We start from the raw sequence: 19,498 nt of genomic DNA on the forward strand, positions 1-19,498 counted from the left end.
TCCTCCTACCTCTGCCTCCCGAGTGCTGGGATTAAAGGCGTGCGCCACCACGCCCGGCTTCAAATCAGAAGTTTTAACTAAGGGTTTGAATGTTTTGTTATATTGTCCAATAGGAATGACAATTGGGAATAACATGTATATCAGTATAATATTAGCTACAGTAATACTCCCAAATTTTCTCCCAATCCTCAGAGAAAAACTTCAGGTATGATTTCACCTATGTTGATTCGCCTACAGTGCAAGTGTTACCAGATGGTAATTAAAGATATAATCTCTTAGGGCTGGAAAAATGTTGCTTCCTCATCCCCTCTTCTTTATCAATAGCGGGTATTAGAATTTAAAGAACTCTTTAAATTTACCTATTTTTGTTTTATTTTTATGTTTACAAACAAGAAAATCATGTATCTCCCTATAAGTTTGTTGTATATTTGAAATTGTTTCTGTATATATTGATTACTTGTAGTCTCCATCCTATTTTCAGTGAGGTATTTTTTGTTGTTGTTGTTGTTGTTTTTATTTTTACTAATTTATTTGAGAGCAACAGACAGAGAGAGAAAGAGGCAGAGAGAGAGAGAGAGAGGGAGGGAGAATGGGCACACCAGGGCCTCTAGCCACTGCAAACGAACTCCAGACGCGTGTGTCCCATTGTGCATCTGGCTAATGTGGGTCCTGGGGAATTGAGCCTCGAACCAGGGTCCTTAGGCTTCACAGGCAAGTGCTAAACTGCTAAGCCGTCTCTCCAGCCCTCAGTGAGGTATTTTAAAGAGCAATATTTAACATTTAAGCAAAATGCTTAAAGAAAGGAATTATAGTAAGCATCCTTCAAAAACTATAGTTCTAGGAAGTATTTAATGTCATACACTTTAATTCAAATTTTCTTTTTCTTTTTTTTTTTTTTATTTGAGAGCGACAGACACAGAGAGAAAGACAGATAGAGGGAGAGAGAGAGAATGGGCACGCCAGGGCTTCCAGCCTCTGCAAACGAACTCCAGACGCGTGCGCCCCCTTGTGCATCTGGCTAACGTGGGACCTGGGGAACCGAGCCTCGAACCGGGGTCCTTAGGCTTCACAGGCAAGTGCTAAACTGCTAAGCCATCTCTCCAGCCCTCAGTGAGGTATTTTAAAGAGCAATATTTAACATTTTAAGCAAAATGCTTAAAGAAAGGAATTATAGTAAGCATCCTTCAAAAACTATAGTTCTAGGAAGTATTTAATGTCATACACTTTAATTCAAATTTTCCCAGCTGACCTTTAGATTGAGAATAATTATGTTGAAATATCCTTGATTTTTCTGTCTAGAAAATCAGATTTTTAAAACAAGGGATAGGAAGCAATTAACAATGAAGAGCTGAGCCCACCGATCTTTGCTGGTATATTAGAACCATCATTTCACCTGGGATTTCTCCTTCACAACTAAATCAAGAAGACATTTCCAAGAACAGGGAAACCAAAATATCTAAATTAAATCTGTCTAGAGAGAATAAAGGACATCTATCTTACAGTGATACATAAGCTACTCTCTTTCCACTTTAAAAATCAATTTCATACAGCTAGAAGTCAGCCACAGGCAGGAGGATGAGAGCTTGCCTGGTCAATGTAAAAGGCTGTGCCTGCACGGATCTCTCGTCTCTGCTTGAGGTCGGTTTCAGTGGTGTCCCTAGACAAGGCGATATATTCTACCTCTCGTTTAGTAAGTTCCTGTAGAACAGAGAAGAAAGTTAGTCAAAACCCAAATCAAAGTTTCAGCAAGTTATTCAACAATGCTGCTTCCTAGGAGAAAAGCAATATCAATGTAATTCTTGATTCAAATTTTTTCCGTTTTGAGTTTAAGAAAATTACAATGAATTGGATCATATATATGTATATGCATACATATATATAATATCCCTAGTTTTATTTATGCTGTACTGAATCCTATTTTATATATTTTATTTATTTATTTGAGGGAGAAAGAGAAAGAGGAAAAGAGACAGAGAGAGAATGGGTGTGTCAGGGCCTCTAACCATTGCAAATGAACTTCAGATGCATGTGCCACCTTGGGCATCTGGCATACATGGGTAGTGGGAAATCAAACCCAGGACTTTAGGCTTTGCAGGCAAACACCTTAACTATTAAGCCATCTCTCCAGCCCTGAATTAATAGAATTCGGTAACAATACTCAAAATTTAGATTTTAATTTATCCTATAGAATTTTCAAATATCATCATTAGTAAGTGGGTAATAAGCCTTATTTGGTCTTCCCCAAAATAATAAAAAGTTCTATATGTAATATTCATCTTCTTTAAAAAACCGTGATACAAGGGCTGGAGGGATGGTTTAGTGCTTAATGCATTTGTCTACAAAGCCATAGGACCCTGGCTCAATTCTCCAGGACGCACAAGGGGGCGCACACATCTGGAGTTAGTTTGCAGTGGCTGGAGGCCCTGGCATGCCCATTCTCTCTCTCTCTTTCTGTCTCTCTCTCTCTCTCACTCCCTCCCTCTTTCTCTGTCAAATAAATAAATAAATAAAAATAGTTTTTTAAAGTGTGATACAATTAGTTTATTCCATTGACCCAAACTATACAATATTTTAAATATCATACCACATGTAAAAATTAAAAGTTAAAGACCAACAGTGAGGTCATCAAAAGAGTTATACACAGGCATAGCTAAAGGAAACAAAAGAGAGGAGTAGGAAATTAAAGGGGCAAAAAGAGGGAGAGATTAAAAAAATGTCCCCCCAAAGTCATTTGATCTGAATGAGAAAATATCAGAATCTACTTTTCCAAAATAATTTATCTATTCTTTTTTTAAAAAATATTTTTTGTTTATTTATTTATTTGAGAGCGACAGACACAGAGAGAAAGACAGATAGAGGGAGAGAAAGAGAATGGGCGCGCCAGGGCTTCCAGCCTCTGCAAACGAACTCCAGACGTGTGCGCCCCCTTGTGCATCTGGCTAACGTGGGACCTGGGGAACTGAGCCTCGAACCGGGGTCCTTAGGCTTCACAGGCAAGTGCTTAACCACTAAGCCATCTCTCCAGCCCAATTTATCTATTCTTAATGTTATTTTGCCCTATATAACAGCTATGTTTTAAACAAATTAAATATTACTTGGGTCCATTGTGGAAGAGGTGGCCGAAAGAATGTAAGAGCCAAAGGAAGGGTACGACTCCTTACAATGCAACTGTCCACACAGAAATTGGTCTCAATACCCATAATCTTACAGTGCCTAGCAGTACCTTCAAAAAACCCTCATAATAGGAGAAAAAAGATGATGACATCAAAATAAAAGAGAGACTAACAGAGAGAGGGAGGGGATATGATGGAGAGTGGAATCGTGAAGGGGAAAGTCGGGGACGGGAAGGAATTATCATGGTTTATTGTCTGTAAGTACAGAAGTTGTCAATAAAAAAATTATACATTAACAAATAAATAAATATAGCCTTGGGGAAAAAATTCAACATTACTCTTGTTTTTAAATTTTTGAAGTCAGAATGACATTATCTAACCAAATCAGGCATACAGTAAGTTTTTATTAAACAGAACAAATTAACTTACTGGAGTATGTAGGAAAAAGTTAAGAGAACATGCCATTACTAAAGAACAAGGTTCCCCCCCACAAGGAAATCATTTTTCTTTTCACCCTAAGCTCTACTTCATACTGATAACTTTTTTATTGTTATTCTTTGTATTGTCTGCTGGTTTCAGGATGCCCTATCTTTACAAATAAATGGAAAGAAGGAAGAATTTTTAGAGACTAAAAATAATGGTGACCTTGTGATAATACCAAGCAATGCTGTTCTAAATACAAATGAATTCTGTGTGAGGACCAAATTTGGAGTAAAGTAGAAATTTCTCCTTCTAGCAAATGCCCTCCTTCTTCCTTCTGGGACAAATCACTAATACCTTCATGCCTGCTTTGTCTGGTGAGTGTTCCTTCCCTTCCTGAAAACTGGCATTCACAGTGATTGACAAATGTGTGTTTCTTTGTATTAAACTGCACCAGAGGTAAAGCTCCCAAATGGAAAGTAAGGTTATAATTCTTCCCAGTCTTGACAAGTTCTTTGATTCTTCATCAGCCAAGAGAAGTACTGGTCTCCTCCCTCGTGCACTGGCTCATGATGAAGGAGTGAGCAAGCTCAAATTCAGTACCAGAAGAAGGGAGCAGTGGTCAGCTGAATTTTGATAAATAATCTATAATCATCATCACATAAGATAAATACCAAACAAAAACAACTATCAAATTACCTCTAATTTCTTGTTGATTCAGTTGGCTTGCCCCAAAATTTCTACATTTAAGGAATGACATTATCAGCTCTGGATTTTATTAAGTCAATGTTGTTATAGACTAGTGTAAGTAACAACAGTGTTCATTGTAGAGCTTACAGGGTAGCTTGGGCTCATACTGTGTGTGGTGGTTTGAATAAAATAGATGGCCCCCAATATATTCAGTTGTTTATTTGTTTGTAGTTTGCATCTACAGCCACCTGGCTGGAGGCAATATCACTGGGTGGATCTTAAGGTGTGGTGGTGGGTTTCAGGTTTCAATCTAAAGATATGCAAAGTGTGCCTAGAAGGAGTTCCTGAAGTGTGCTGTGTGGCTTTTGGTTTTTGGCTTTTGGCTTGTACTTTTCTCTCTGCTTGGTCCTGTGAAGGCAGGCCAGCTTCTTCTGCCATTTATGACACTTCCCCTGGATCTGTAAGCTTCAATAAATATCCCTTCCTCCATAACTGTGCCTGGTTTGGATGTTTATCTCAGTGAACCTGAATCTGTCTGCTACAATGTATTTTCATATATGTGTATTTCCATAGCCCACAGATGCACAGCTGCATTTCAGTTGCATTTCAGTTTCAATTTTAGTTAAGGTTACTATAGAGGTTGCTTCTAAAGATACAGACTTCATTCCTACAAACCAATGCTGCTTTTATTTATTTATTTATGTTTTGCTTTATTTTTTAAGGTAGGGGTCTTGTTCTAGCCCAGGCTGACTTGGAATTCACTATGGAGTCTCAGGCTGGCCTTGAAATCACAGTGATTCTCCTATATCTGCCTCCTAAGGATTAAGAACACACCCAGCCTTATGCTTTGAACTAAGCCCTTATGATCTCCTAACTCCTCTCACTTTACAACTCTAACAAACTTCAATCTTGTCAGAAACAAAATCTCAATGAGACAGTATGGTCTCTGAAGGGGAGGGGAGGGGAGGGGAGGGGAGGGGAGGGGAGGGGAGGGGAGGGGAGGGGAGGGGAGGGGAGGAAAAAGAAGAGAAAGGAAGGGAAAGAAGAAAATAAAAAAGAAAAGCCTACTGAAGCTATACAAGATAAATGTGAATATGATTCCCAAATAAATGTTGCCAAACCATTTACAAACAAGTCATCTTTTGATGATAGCATTTATTTCAATTAGTGACTACTTCTGGTATTTTTATAAATTCTTAATCTTCATTTAATCAAAGTTAAGGCTCTTAGAAATTGACAAGAATCTATTGCTTACCAAATACTGCATAGCAAGAGAGCGTCGAAAAGGCCCAGGAGGTCCTATTAGAAAGACATCTTGTCCCAAAAGATCCTTCTGCATTATCCATCTTAGATGCTGGACCACGGACTGAGCTGGAGATTCTGAAACTTTACAGAGGAAAAAGAGAAAATGAAAGACAAATCAGACTATAACAACACAACTCTCCAAACAATGCAGACTATGTATTAAAAATACACATTTCCATACATATGACCTACAACACTGAGAGACTATACATACTGGTGACTTTTTACTTTTTTCTTTTTTTTTAATTTTAAATCTTTAAATATTTTATTTACTTACTTATTTGTTTGTCTATTTGAGAGAGAGAGAGATGAATAGATGATAGAAAATGAGTGCACCAGGGCCTCCAGCCACTGCAAATAGACTCCAGATGCATGTGCCACCTTGTACATCTGGCTTATGTGAGTACTGGGGAATTGAACCTAGGTCTTTAGGCTTTACAAGTGAGCACCTTAACCACTTAGTCATCTCTCCAACCCCAAGTTTTCACTTTCAATGCTGTTTCACAATGAAACTATTATCAACACTAAGCAGAACAAATATCAAACACATATCAAAACAGTGTCATACCCTACGTTTTAAAACTTGAAAGAACAATTGAATAATTATCTGGAAGTGTCCTTTCTCTACTGCACAACAACTACCTCTTCACTCTGATAGCAAAATGCAATAAAAACTCAAGTTTTTTCTTTAAATTTTCACAAATATCAGCTTCATCTGCCCACAAGCCTACCTTACATACTCTGCTTCTTGTTTGTATCCAGTTTTGGCAATGCGCCTGACCTTCCATTTCCTGGGCTATTTAAATTTTACACTGTGAAAAGTCTAGAACATAAAGTCAAGTTAGTCTCTTCTACTTCCTCTCACCATACTGTTTATAACTACTGGTAACTATTCATGATAACAGGGTCTCAGCTTAGTTATCTATAGTTCCAGTCCATTTTAAATGTCTTGACATTGGCACTATTTTCATTTTCAAAGTGTTTAAAAATCCAATGCAGTTAATCAATATGGGATTTTCCCCTCACAAGTTTCTACTTTCAGAAATAATTTAGTTTATGGATAACTTATCTCTATTAAGTAAACTGGAGTAAAATCAAAACTGTACCTATGCGGGGCTTCTTCCCGCACAGGTAGTGCCAAGGGAAGGACCAGGCCTGCTGGTTCCTCCCTAGGGGTTGAGGGGATGATGAGCGTCGGACGACTCAGAAACCTCTCCTGGCCACCTGAGACAAACCACACTGAGTCGGGAGTCTTTTCCATGCAGAAACAACTCGCTTTATTACTCTGAGCAGTTGCTTATATCATGTTGGGGATGAAGGTGGGGATTTTAGGATGGGGGCAGAGGTAAGGGCCAATAGTAAACTTTAACTATTGAAATAGTAATTACAATTGCCATGCGGATGTAGCAGGCCAGAAGCCATTAGGCATCCTGCTGAGTCATAGCTGGCCAGAGACAGGTCGCCAAACTTCAGCTAGGCTCAGGAAGTTCCACTAGGCCTCACACCTGGGCCTTTCGGGGCCCAACATCCCTACAATAATAGAGCAATGTGCACACCAATGTTCTTTCTTAAGGGAGAAAGACATGAAGTTATTTAAAGCTAGAGCCCTAGGAATTGCATGTAGTCCTGTGAATGCTCATGGGAGTGCCTTCCACTTCAGCATGTTGCTCAGCTGACAGTTCTCAGCAGTGCCTTCCTTTCTTCTTATCACTCTATAGTTCTCAAACAGGGACAGCACCATCATCACCCTAGATGGCCAGAGGGCACTTAGAAATGCTTTAAGTTGTTGAAAAGATTTGGGGAATAAGGTATAAGTAGGTACACTAATAGTGATACTAACTTTAATGTCTAAGAGTCCCCTCCTGCCCAGTAGATCAATGGTACTCCTACTGAGAAATGTTATATGGATATTTCTTTTTCTCAAGGCCTCTTTTGCTAAAATATGATAAAATATAAGTTATATTTCATAAGTCTCAATTCAACATAAAAATAGGTGCTTTCAGGAGGATGTAAGAATTCAATGCCAGCCTAGACTACACAGTTAGTTCCAGGCCAGCCTGGACTATACAGAGACTCTATGTCAAAAGGCCTTAATTAATTACATGTCATAACTTACTGCATTAATACTATGTGCTAAGCAAAAATAGATATGATTTATTAATACCGTATGACTTGGATCTCACAGCAAGCCTAGGAGGCAGCAGACAACAGTATGTAAGGACAAATATTCAAGACAGACTGGGTTCAGTTTACAACACAGTTGTTTATTAGTTGTCAAAACCTAATCAAGTCATTTAAGCCCTCAATGCTCAGCTCCCAATCTATTTAACAGATAACTGTACTTGTATATTGGTTGTAAGGATTATATAACAAGCTCTAGCAAAAATAAATGCTGTGCTTGTAAATATTCCTTGTTCCCATTTTTTTTTAATTTTATTTATTTATTTGCAAGTGACAGACAGAGAGAAAGAGGCAGTTAGACAGAGAGAGAATGGGCACGCCAGGGCCTCCAGCCACTGCAAATGAACTCCAGATGCGTGTGCCCCTTGCGCATCTGGCTAACGTGGGTCCTGGGGAATCGAGCCTCGAACCAGGGTCCTTAGGCTTCACAGGCAAGCGCTTAACGACTAAGCTATTTCTCCAGCCCGCCTTGTTCCCATTTTAAAGTGAGAAAATAAAAGCAGGAGAGGTTGTACCATTTGTCTAAGGTTAGTAAGTCCATATACCAATATCAAACATCAGTCCTGTGTACCCAAGCTTACATTCTAGGCCTCATGACTATTGGCCCTTTTAAAAGCTTTATGAGGTCTGGAGAGATGGTTTAGCACTTAAGCGCTTGCCTGTGAAGCCTAAGGACCCCGGTTCGAGGCTCGGTTCCCCAGGTCCCACGTTAGCCAGATGCACAAGGGGGCGCACGCATCTGGAGTTCGTTTGCAGAGGCTGGAAGCCCTGGCGCGCCCATTCTCTCTCTCTCCCTCTATCTGTCTTTCTCTCTGTGTCTGTCGCTCTCAAATAAATAAATAAAAAATTTTAAAAAAAATTTTAAAAAAAGCTTTATGACTCCTACCACACCAGTGATAGAGAGATACAGAAGCTCCTAAGAGTCCATCACCAAAGTAGGCCTAAAACAATCCCAACATGGCTCAGGGAAATTCAAAGAAGAGGGTACAGAAAGATTGTTAGAGCCACAAGTTGGGACATTATGCACATTGCCTCTCCCCCATAACTGATGGCTATCCCCACAATGCATGACCCATAATTCCCATGGGGATAACCAGCATCCCCAACAAGGAGGGTCCCTTTGGAGGGGGGCAGGGATGAGCATAAGGATGGTACCAACATGTGCTGCTTACATACTGATTATGTCCATAACTAATAATAAAAAAACAGCTTTATAACACCACATACCTCCAGATTCAAGATTTTCCCTACAGGTAGAGACCCCACAGGGCTACATCAAATTTAGCAGATTTGCTATTCTGGTCATACATTCTATTTATCTTTTCTTGTGACATTATTGATATGTTTTATTCTTTCTATTAAGGTTTCAAAGTTATTTTAAGTAATTCTGTCATCAGAGAACACAGTTTTTGATAAAACACTACTTTCTTTATTCATGTTTTTAGTAAAGTGTATTTTTAACAAGAACTTCCATATTTAATTGATCAGGAAATTACATTACACTACTGAAAGAATGCATTATGTATGCTGTGATGCCTGTGGTGTATTTTACATTAATGTCTGAAACTAACGGTATTTTTAGGATAGCCTCAAGAACACATGAATCATACTTAAAAGCATGCCAGAAATAGAAGCAAGATTTAAGACTGTACATTACAAACATCTGCAAAACAAGCTGCCAAACTGCCATGCATAATCTAATGTAAACAGAGCCAGCACATGGGAGAAAGCCCCATCTCCGACTTTACACAAAGATGCTACTTTCCAGGACGCCACTAATAATAAACTGATGTCAAAACAATATCAAAGAGCTTGACCTGGCATTCTATGATTTCCTTTACTGTGTAAAAATAAAACATCTGGATCATGCTGAGTTCAATTCTACTAAATTCCTAGGCAAAATTTGTCCTCTTAAAAGAGTATTTACTATTTTTGTTCAGTCATATTCAAAGGCTTTAAAAATATTCAAATTAGGAGCTGAAGAGATGGCTTAGCAGTTAAGGTGCTTGCCTGCAAAGCCTAAGAACTCATGATCAAATCTCCAGATCCACGGTAGCCAGATGCACAATGACACAAGCATGCAATGTCATTCATGAGTCACAAGAGGGCACACACATCTCGAGTTCTTTCACAGCAGCTGAAGGACCTGGCACTGCCATTCATTCATACTTTCTCTCTCTCTCTTTCTCTCTCTCTCTTTCTCTCAAAATAAATTTTTAAAATGTAGGGTATTCATAATTATAATTTTCAAGATTCTACTTTATCATGTATGCAAAAATTAAAATTAAAATCCTAGGAAATCAAGCATAGTTCAAATTCCCTTATAATAAATCCTGGAAGTCTACTAATGTTTTTGAATAAAAGACAGGTATGATTTGAAAAAGCATTTATGGGCTGTAGAGATTTCTCAGTGGTTAAAGGCACTTGTTTGAAAAGCCTGCAAGCCCAGGTTCAATTCACCAGATGCACAAAGTGGCACATAAATCTGAAGTTATTTTGCAGTGGCAAAAGGCCCTGGGATGTCCATTCTCTATCTCCTTTCTGCCCTCCCTACCCCCCCAACCCTGCTAATTTTTGTTTTTCTCTTTCAAGGTAGGGTGTCACTTTACAACAGGCTGACCTGAAATTCACTATGTAATCTCAGGCTGGCCTTGAACTCACAGTTATCTTCCTACCTATACTTCCTAGGTGCTGGGATCAAAGGTATGTGCCCAGTCAAAATATTTTTTAAAAAGAAAAGGCATTTCAAACCAAACAAGTAGCATTTTTTTCACCCTGCCCTTTGTCAGTGTCCTTGGACAAGAGCTTTGACTCTTCTGGATCTAAGCTTGCTCATTTTTTGTCAGTAACATCTTTCAAGTATGGTTATTATAGCTATGGTCTCTCCTCACCTACAAAGTCCTCTTTCTGCTGTGCCCTGGGTGGTAGGTTGCAATTGGCATACCAGGTAGAGATGAACTGGGTCCTAAGTTTATACTCAAATAACCTGCTAGGCCAAATGCCCACCCTCAAAGAATAGAGGAAGGGACACAGAACTCACCACAGCCTGATCTATAGAACCTGTGTTAGGTATTTTCCAATGACATTTCATTTTATTCACCACAACTACCCACAAAATCACTGAGGGACATAAACCCAGGTCTATCACTCCCATGGATTTGACATTTTACATTACAAATCAAGATTTCTAAAGAAGCATAGCTAATCTCCTCACTGAAATTACAGCCTCCTAAAGTCTCATCTACCATCCTCCCGTGTACGCTGGAATAGGTGGAAGCAGTGACAGCAAAGGGACAAAAGGACAGGATGCACTGTATTTAAGTCTAAAATCATCATTATGCACATTCACTAAATGAGCTAAAGAATGAAAGCATTCACACAGCTATATGGATCCAGGGCCTACCATATGCTCAGGACCAAGAACAGAAAGATGAGTAGATAGAGGCCTAAAAGATGTTACAGAAAAACACACACAAACAAACCTCAGTTTGTATAAAGCTAGCCATCTATGAAATGTGCACATCAGCACAAAGTACTTGGTTTTTTCTTAAAATTAGGAAAATTCATCAATATAGATTAAATAAATCATATCCACATGTAATGAATGAGTCACACTGTGCACTCTATATATTTGTTAGTGTTTGTTCAGAAGATAAAAAGAAACCATGAAAGCTAATGACATGGGAAATAATGTGAAAGGAAGCAAAGTAAAAGTATGATTTCTCAATATGTACCTTTTTATGTTTTTTTTTTTTTTTAACTTTGAGGCCATATAAATATCTTATACAAATGTTACTTTAGAGGGGCTAGAGAGAAGGATCAGTGGTTAAAGGCTTGCCTGCAAAGTCTAATAACCCAAGTCCAACTCCACAGTACCTACATAAAGCCACATGCACAGTGGCACATGCATCTGGAATTCGTGTGTAGTAGCCACAAGCCCTGGCATGCCCATTCTCCCCATATCCCCGCCGTCTCTCTTCTATCTCTGTTTACTTGCAAATAAATAAACAAAATATTTTATATTTCAAAAAAATTTAAAGTAACATTTTATATTATTTATTTATTTATTTATTGGTACACAGAGAGATGCAGTGTGAGAGAGTGTTATGTATGGGCACACCAGGACCTCCAGTTACTGTAAAAGAATACCAGATACATGCACCACTCTGTGCATCTGACTTATGTGGGTACGGGGAATTGTACTCAGGTGCTTAAGCTTGGTAGGCAAGTGCCTTAACCACTGGACAATCTCTCCAGCCCAAAAAGTTACTTTTTAAAGTTGAGTTGTAGAAAATATTGAGATATAAGAAAATTTCCACAATATTTTGCCTTGTAAAAAGGAGTCACAAAGTAAATAATTGCAGAATATTTTTTTTGTTTTGGTACTACACAAAATAGTGTGTTTCATTATGACATTTTCATACATATAGATCATTGTATCTTCCCTTCCTTCCTCCTCCATCCCTCTTCTTTCTGGTCCTCTTCCTCCTCCTAAGTAATCCCTGTTCTTTCCTGTCCCATACACACACACACACACACACATGCACGCACACATAGACACACACACACTACATGCGTACACACATGCACAAACATATGCACACATATGCGGTGGTTTGATTCAGGTGTCCCCCATAAACTTAAGTGTTCTGAACGCTACGTCCCCAGCTGATGGCAAATTGGGAATTAAAGCCTCCTAAAGGCAGTCTATTGTTGGGGGCAGGCTTTGGGTATTATAGCCAATATCACCTTGCCAGTGTTTGCACACTCTCCTGTTCCTGTTGTCCACCTAATGTTGTCCAGGGGGTAGGGGGAGATGTCCACCCTCTCACATAACATCATTTTACAATGCCATCATGGACCTTCCCCTTGAGTCTGTAAGCCAAAATAAACCCTTTTTTTCCCATAAGCTGCTCTTGGTTGGGTGTATTCTGCCAGCAATGTAAAGCTGACAGCAACAATATATATAATATGCATGTATATTTTTATAAGTCTAGACTTTTACATGAGAGGAAATGTGTGATACTTGTCTTACTGAAACTGACTTATTTTGCTTAACATGTTCCATGCATTTTTCTGTAAATAACATTTCACTCTAATTTGAGTAAATTTACACTGCATAAATATAAAACATTTTTAAATCTATTCGTCTGTTGGTGAACATCTAGGCTAGCTCAATTCCTTAGCTATGGTGACTAGGGCTGTAAACATGGATTAGCAAGTATCTCTGGGATGTCCCTCAGACTCCTTCAGATGTTTACCCAGTAGTGGCATAGCTGAATCATAAGATAGCTCTATTTTTATTTTTCTGAAGAACCTCCACATTAGTTTGCATAGTGGTTGCAACAGTTTATATTTGCACCAGCAGCATATAAGCAGTTCTCTTTTCCCACATCCTTGCCAACAGTTGTATGCTTTCTTGGTGATAGCCATTCTAACAAGGCTAACTTGCAATCTCAACACAATTTTAATTTGCATTTCCCTGATGTTTAAGGATGTTGAACATTTTCAAATATCTACTTACCATTTATATATATTTTTTTTTCCTTTAACAATTGTCTCTTCAGGGCTGGAAAGATGGCTTAGCAGTTAAGGTACTTGCCTGCAAAGCCTAAGGACCCAGGTTTGATTCTCCAGGACCCCCGTAAACCAGATGCACAAGGTGGCAAATATATCTGTAGTTCATTTGCAATGGCTAGAGGCCCTGGCACACCCATTCTTCCTCTATCTGCCCACTCGCTTTCTAATAAATAAATGTAATATTTTTGTAAAAAAGAATTCTGTCTTCAATTTTCCATAACATATTGCTTTCTGAAAATGGCCACAAAATAATATACATAGGTTCTTTTTGTCCAATGCTAGAGTATGGCAGTTTGAATGTGAAATGTCCCCATAGCCTCATGTGTTTTGAATACTTGGTCCACAGCTAATGGCAAATGGGGAGGTCATGCACTGATGTAGGAGGTGTGTTGCTAGGGAAGAGTTTAGGGGTATTATAGCAGCTCCCTTTGCCAGTAGGAGTTCAGCTCACTCTTACTGCTTCCTGAAAGCTACAATGGTAAGATGTTGATGCACAGCCTCTGCAATCCTTTCCCTACCATGATGAAACACAACACTGTAAGCCAAGATAAACTCTCTCCTCCCATCAGCCACTTTTGGTAGAGTGTTTTATCCTAGCAACAGGGATTAAACCTAGTGTTTTACATATGTTAGGCAAATACTCTACCACTGAGCTATAACCACAGAAGTCGTTTTGTAAGTACATATTTTGAAACAAAGTCTCTAACTAAGTGGCTTGAGTTAGCTTTGAACTCACTCCATAGTCCAGAAAGTCCTTGAAATAATTTTCTTGCCTCATTCTCCTGTGTAGTTAAGATTATAGGACTGCCCAGATATTTTTTCTTAAATGAGAATGCATATAAATTCATTTGTAAAATTCTATATACATTTACAAGAATAGGTGCAATTCATATTCTCTGACCAAAATTGAATTCAAAATTAAAATGCTATTTAGAAATCCTGTTCAATCTCTCTGCATGTCCCATATAAGCCAGACACACAAAGGTGAGGCAAGCACAAGGTCACACATGCACACTAGCTGGTGCAAGTGGCTGAGACCATGGCATGCCAATTCTCTTCCTCCCTCCCTCCCTCCTTCCCTCTTTCTCTTTCACTCACTAAAAAAAAATAATAATAATAGATAATTGAATAGATAACTGAAAATACCACATGGAGTCACTGGCAAGTGACATCAGTAAAATGGCCAATTAGGTCAACTGGAAGTTTTTAGTTCTTTCCACCAAATATCAAAAAGAAATGCACAAGTCGGAATAAAACTCAGTAGCAGAGGACAGTATGCTAAAAGAGGCTATAATGGAGGGAGGAGAGGGGAGGACTTAAGGAGTTGATACTGTATATATGTTAAGTAGAAGAACAAATTACTTGGGGTAGGAAGGACTAAGTAGAGTAAGGGAAAGAGACTGAGTACAGGAATGGGGGGGGGGATTACTCAAAATTGACAAGGGTATGAACAAGTCATATGGAAACCTACTTTTTTGGGACAATGGTGCATCCCAAAGCCAAAGATTGTTACTAGAAAATGTGCAGTGACAGAGACGGAATACCTTCCAGTGAGTTATTGGCCAGGGAGAACCTTGATGCCCCTACAACATGACAGGCCATTGCTGAGGCTCTTGGTTTCCTATCAGGAATAGATGGTAAGACCCTATTGCTGGAGATAGGGGCTGCAAGGTCACTGAGAAATCAAGCTGGAGCTAAGCTGAAAACCTCCTCCCTATAGACCAGCTGACAGAAAGATGGAAAACGCTACACTGAATGCAGCTCTATGAGAGAGAGAGAAATTATCAGTGGAGATAAATAACAGTGGACACTGCAAGCCTTTACTTAGGCCAGACAGGCCAAATGAGCCAATGGGTACAATAGTGGCATGTTTGTTATGGGGGAAACCAACTGCTCTCTAATTAGACTGGAAGCCCCATGGGAGGGAATACATCACTGATACTAAAAACCTATGATGAGCGAATTCATGAGCCCTAGAGGTGTAATGCCTGCTGGTGTCTGGTTAAATCTACATATTATGCTCACCAAACTGCCAGGTAAGCACTTATCTTAACGTCCATATCCATATATAAATGCTACTCTCACTGTTGGTTAGAGACGCTTCTCTTTTCAGATGGCAGTGACCTCTGGAATGAATCAAAAGGCACTACAGTGCTGAGAAGAAGTGACAGAGGAGTGTTCAGCACTGAAACATCACTATCACACCTTCCAAGCTCAGGGTCCATTGCAGAAGAGGTGGCAGAAAAAATACAAGAGGCAAAGGAAGGCTAAGGCTCCTTACAATACACTCTTCCAGATGCCTATCCATGACCCTGCAGTGGCTGACACTACCTACATAAGACCATCAAGATAGAAGGAAAAGATGATAACATCAAAATAAAAGAGAGACTGATTGAGAGGGGAAGGGCATATGATGGAGAGTGGAGTTGTGAAGGTGAAAGTGAGGGGGGAGGAAATTATCATGGTTTATTGTCTATAATTATAGAAGTTATCAATAACAAAAAAATTTTAGAACTCACAAACCAAATAAACAATTACATTTTGACCAAAATAAGTACAGGAAAGCAGCTGAGGGAATTCCCAAGAGTTCACTTGCTCTGCTGCCCTAAAAGAAAGCAACACTGGCCTGGTTGCCCAGCCCACATCTTCCACTACCTTATGCAGCTGACTGAAACTGTTACTGGGCTGCACCATCATGGAACAAGGCCACGACTGGAGCACAACTTGCTCCAGTGGTAAGCAGCCATTGTTTCCCACAATACTATAGGCTTTCATGGCACTACACCAATTCTACCAAATAGCCTAGCACTCCTGAGCTCAGCTACAGCTGTATCTACCCTCTGAGGACCAGCTATATTGGTGTCATATAATACCCCAATCCCAATCATTGTTATACCTCACCCTTTCTCACAGCCTTGAACTAATGAAGCTCTCTCATTCCCTGGGTCTGAGGTCAACAAGATATCCTACACTCTGGAAATGTCCTAGCCCTCTAACCCACCAGAGTAGCTGCACCCTGAGTGTTATATCTGAAACAGCACCTTCCCTTGTGAAACCAGTTTCCTCTTACCTTTGTAGTCATGGTTTTTTTTTTGTTTTGTTTTGTTTTGTTTTGTTTTGTTTTGTTTTTGTTTTTTTGTTTTTTTTTTTTTTACACCAAGGTTACAGCACCTACAAACAAACTCAGAATGATTCCTGAAAGTATCATCTTGATGTGGTACCTACATCACAGGGAATCACAGCCTCGATGTGCTATGCAATCCCATCCTCCAGTAGATGCCTCCTTCTGGAAACTAAAATAAGCAGCCACACTATTTGCTAAACTACTCCTACCTTCCAAAGGGGTGAAGTCCTCATTACACTGCTTATCATCCTCCAAAGCCCATGCCAGAGATGTATCTTGTCACTACTGGGCCCTTATTGTTAGTTCACCTAGACAAATGGAGCCACAGCCACTACTGATTCCAACATTTCAGGGTTAAGTCACTACTGTATGGACCCTCATTGTGTTTTCCAGGGCCCAAGATTTTAGGTCACTCCTTCTTCCCCAGAGGAATGCCAGTATTGTGTGCTTCTCCCCAAGGCCAAAGTCACAGCCATACATCACTACCTCCTAGACCCAAGCTGCTGGGGTATGTCCTAGAGAAAGGTCCCTCAAATCTATGCTGCCTACAAGAAACTCCTCCAGCTTTAAGGTTACACACAGGCTGAAAATGAAGGGAAGGATCAATGTGTCCTAAAACAATAATTATCAAAGGAGAAAACTTAAAAGTTGTCAAAAGAGGGCTGGAGAGATGGCTTAGCGGTTAAGCGCTTGCCTGTGAAGCCTAAGGACCCCGGTCCGAGGCGCACGCGTCTGGAGTTCGTTTGCAGAGGCTGGAAGCCCTGGCGCGCCCATTCTCTCTCTCCCTCTATCTGTCTTTCTCTCTGTGTCTGTTGCTCTCAAATAAATAAATAAAATTTTTTTTAAAAAAAGTTGTCAAAAGAGATAAACAGAGGGACTAAAGAGATGGGTCTGCAGTTAAGAGTACTTCCTGTGCAAGCAAGGGGGCCTAAGGAGGCCTGAGAGACCACTCCAGTTCAATCTTCAGGACCCACATAAACAGCTGGGCATGGCCATGTGCATACCGGTCCTGTAGGGAGCAAAGGCCATAGAACTGCCAAATTGCCAGGGCTCATGAGAAAAAAACTGCTAGGCTCTGGGATGAATGGGTAGAAGATAGATAGAGGGTGAAACATAACATTCCTCTCTGGCCAATGCAGGCAAGTGCACCCCACAGCAGGTGAGCACAGGTGCACATGCATTTATTACACATATCACACCACATTACACACACAAACAAAAAAAAAAAAGAAAGAAAAATCATTACTTAATAGTAACAGGGTCAGTTCATCAAGAGGATGAGATCTGTAAATATGCATGTGCCCAACATTGGAGCACATAAAACTAATAAAAATGGACATGAAGGGAGAAAACAGATAACAATACTGAAATAACATAGGGCTTCAACACAATATTTTCAACAATGGATATATCAACCAGATAGAAAGTCAGTGAGAAATACAAGGTACATGGACCTTTAATAAAACATATACAGAACTTCTCATTCAAAGCTGTAGAATACTAATTTTTTTGTTTTAATTTTTATTTTTTTGTTGTTTTTGAGGTCGGGTCTCACTCTAACCCAGACTGACCTGGAATGCACTATGTAGTCTCAGAGTGGCCTTGAACTCACAAGGTCCTCCTACCTCTGATTCCCAAGTTCTGAGATTAAAAGCAAGTGCCACTACGCCCAGTTGAATACTTATTTTTTTCTACACACATGGAACATTTTGCAATGCAGCCCATATGTCAGGTCAAAATCAAGCTCAAAAAATTAAAAACAACTAAAATCACACTATGTCATTTCAGACCACAACTATACAAAAACAGAAATAAATAAAATGAAAGATTTTGGAAATCTCACAGAGATGTAGAACTTGAACATGCTCCTGAGCAAGCAACAGGTCAAAGAAGTAATCAAATGGAAAATTTCAAATATCTCCAGCTGGTTGTGGTGGCACACCCTGTACTCCCAACACTCAAAAGACTAAGACAGGCAGATCAGGAATTCAAGGCCAGCTTAAATACATAGTGAGTTCAAGACTAACTTGGACTACATGTCTGAAGAAAAAAAAACAAAACTTGAAACAAACAGCAGTGCAAACAATATACCACAACCTATGGTATTAAGCAAAAGTAAAAGGGAAGTTTATAGAAATAAATGCCTACATTTTACAAACAAAGTCAATGGCTGGGGAAATGGCTCAGTGATTAAAGGTACTTGCTTGCAAAACCTGCCAACCTCAGAACGATTCTCCAGTACTCACATAAAATCAGAATGGAGCATATATCTGGAGTGCATTTGCAGTACTAAGAGTCCCTGGCACGTACATACCCACTATTGTGTTCTCTCTCTCTCTCTCTCTCTCTCTCTCTCTCTCTCTCTCTCTCTCCATCTCTATCTCTATCTCTATCTCTATTTCTAGCTCTACCTTTACAAATAAATAAATACATTTTTTAAAAACAAGTAATGATCTCAAACAAGTTGTCCAACATTATGCTACATGAACTAGAAAAATAATATACTAACCCCAAACTAAGCAGGAGGAAATTTAAAAAGTGTAAAATATAAATTAATAGGGAATAGGAAAACTAAGTTTTTTGGATTTTTTAAAATAAAAACAAAGAAAAATTCAGGGGTTGGGGAAGTAGCCTAATGAAAAAAAAATCTGCTTAAATCTTGGAACCCAGGGGCTGGTGAGATGGCTTAGCAGTTAAGCACTTGCCTGTGAAGCCTAAGGACCCTGGTTTGAGGCTCACTTCCCCAGGACCCAGGTTAGCCAGATGCACAAGGGGGCACACGCGTCTGGAGTTCATTTCCAGTGGCTGGAGGCCCTGGCGTGCCCATTTTCTCTCTCTCTCTCTCTCTCTCTCTCTCCCCCACCCCCTCTCTACCTCTTTCTCTTTGTCTGTCGCTATCAAGTAAATAAATAAATAATAAACAACAACAAGAAAAAGTCTTGGAACCCTAGCATGAAAGAAGGAAGAGAACATAAGGAAGGGAGAGAAAAAGGGAATGGGAGGAGAGAGTACCAGAAAACCCTTAGCTAGACTTTTTATTCTCTAAGCTGCCTAAGGCATGAAAAGGACCACAAGGAACTATTAT

At 39.5% G+C, this 19,498-nt stretch overlaps 1 protein-coding gene across 2 annotated transcripts in view; it reads right to left on the bottom strand.

Moving 5' to 3' along the window:
* Positions 1-19,498, bottom strand: part of Vwa8 (von Willebrand factor A domain containing 8) — a 463,242-nt gene that overhangs the window by 378,900 nt on the left and 64,844 nt on the right. For both annotated transcript variants that reach the window (XM_004650767.3, XR_006636125.1), the window contains exons 3-4: positions 5,479-5,609; positions 1,588-1,698 (exon numbers count right to left, since the gene is read on the bottom strand). In XM_004650767.3, the coding sequence (XP_004650824.2) occupies positions 1,588-1,698; positions 5,479-5,609 (242 nt within the window). The remainder of the gene's footprint in view (positions 1-1,587; positions 1,699-5,478; positions 5,610-19,498) is intronic.

This window comes from Jaculus jaculus, chromosome 3 (genome assembly GCF_020740685.1).
Source record: "Jaculus jaculus isolate mJacJac1 chromosome 3, mJacJac1.mat.Y.cur, whole genome shotgun sequence".
NCBI classification, from domain to species: domain Eukaryota; kingdom Metazoa; phylum Chordata; class Mammalia; order Rodentia; family Dipodidae; genus Jaculus; species Jaculus jaculus.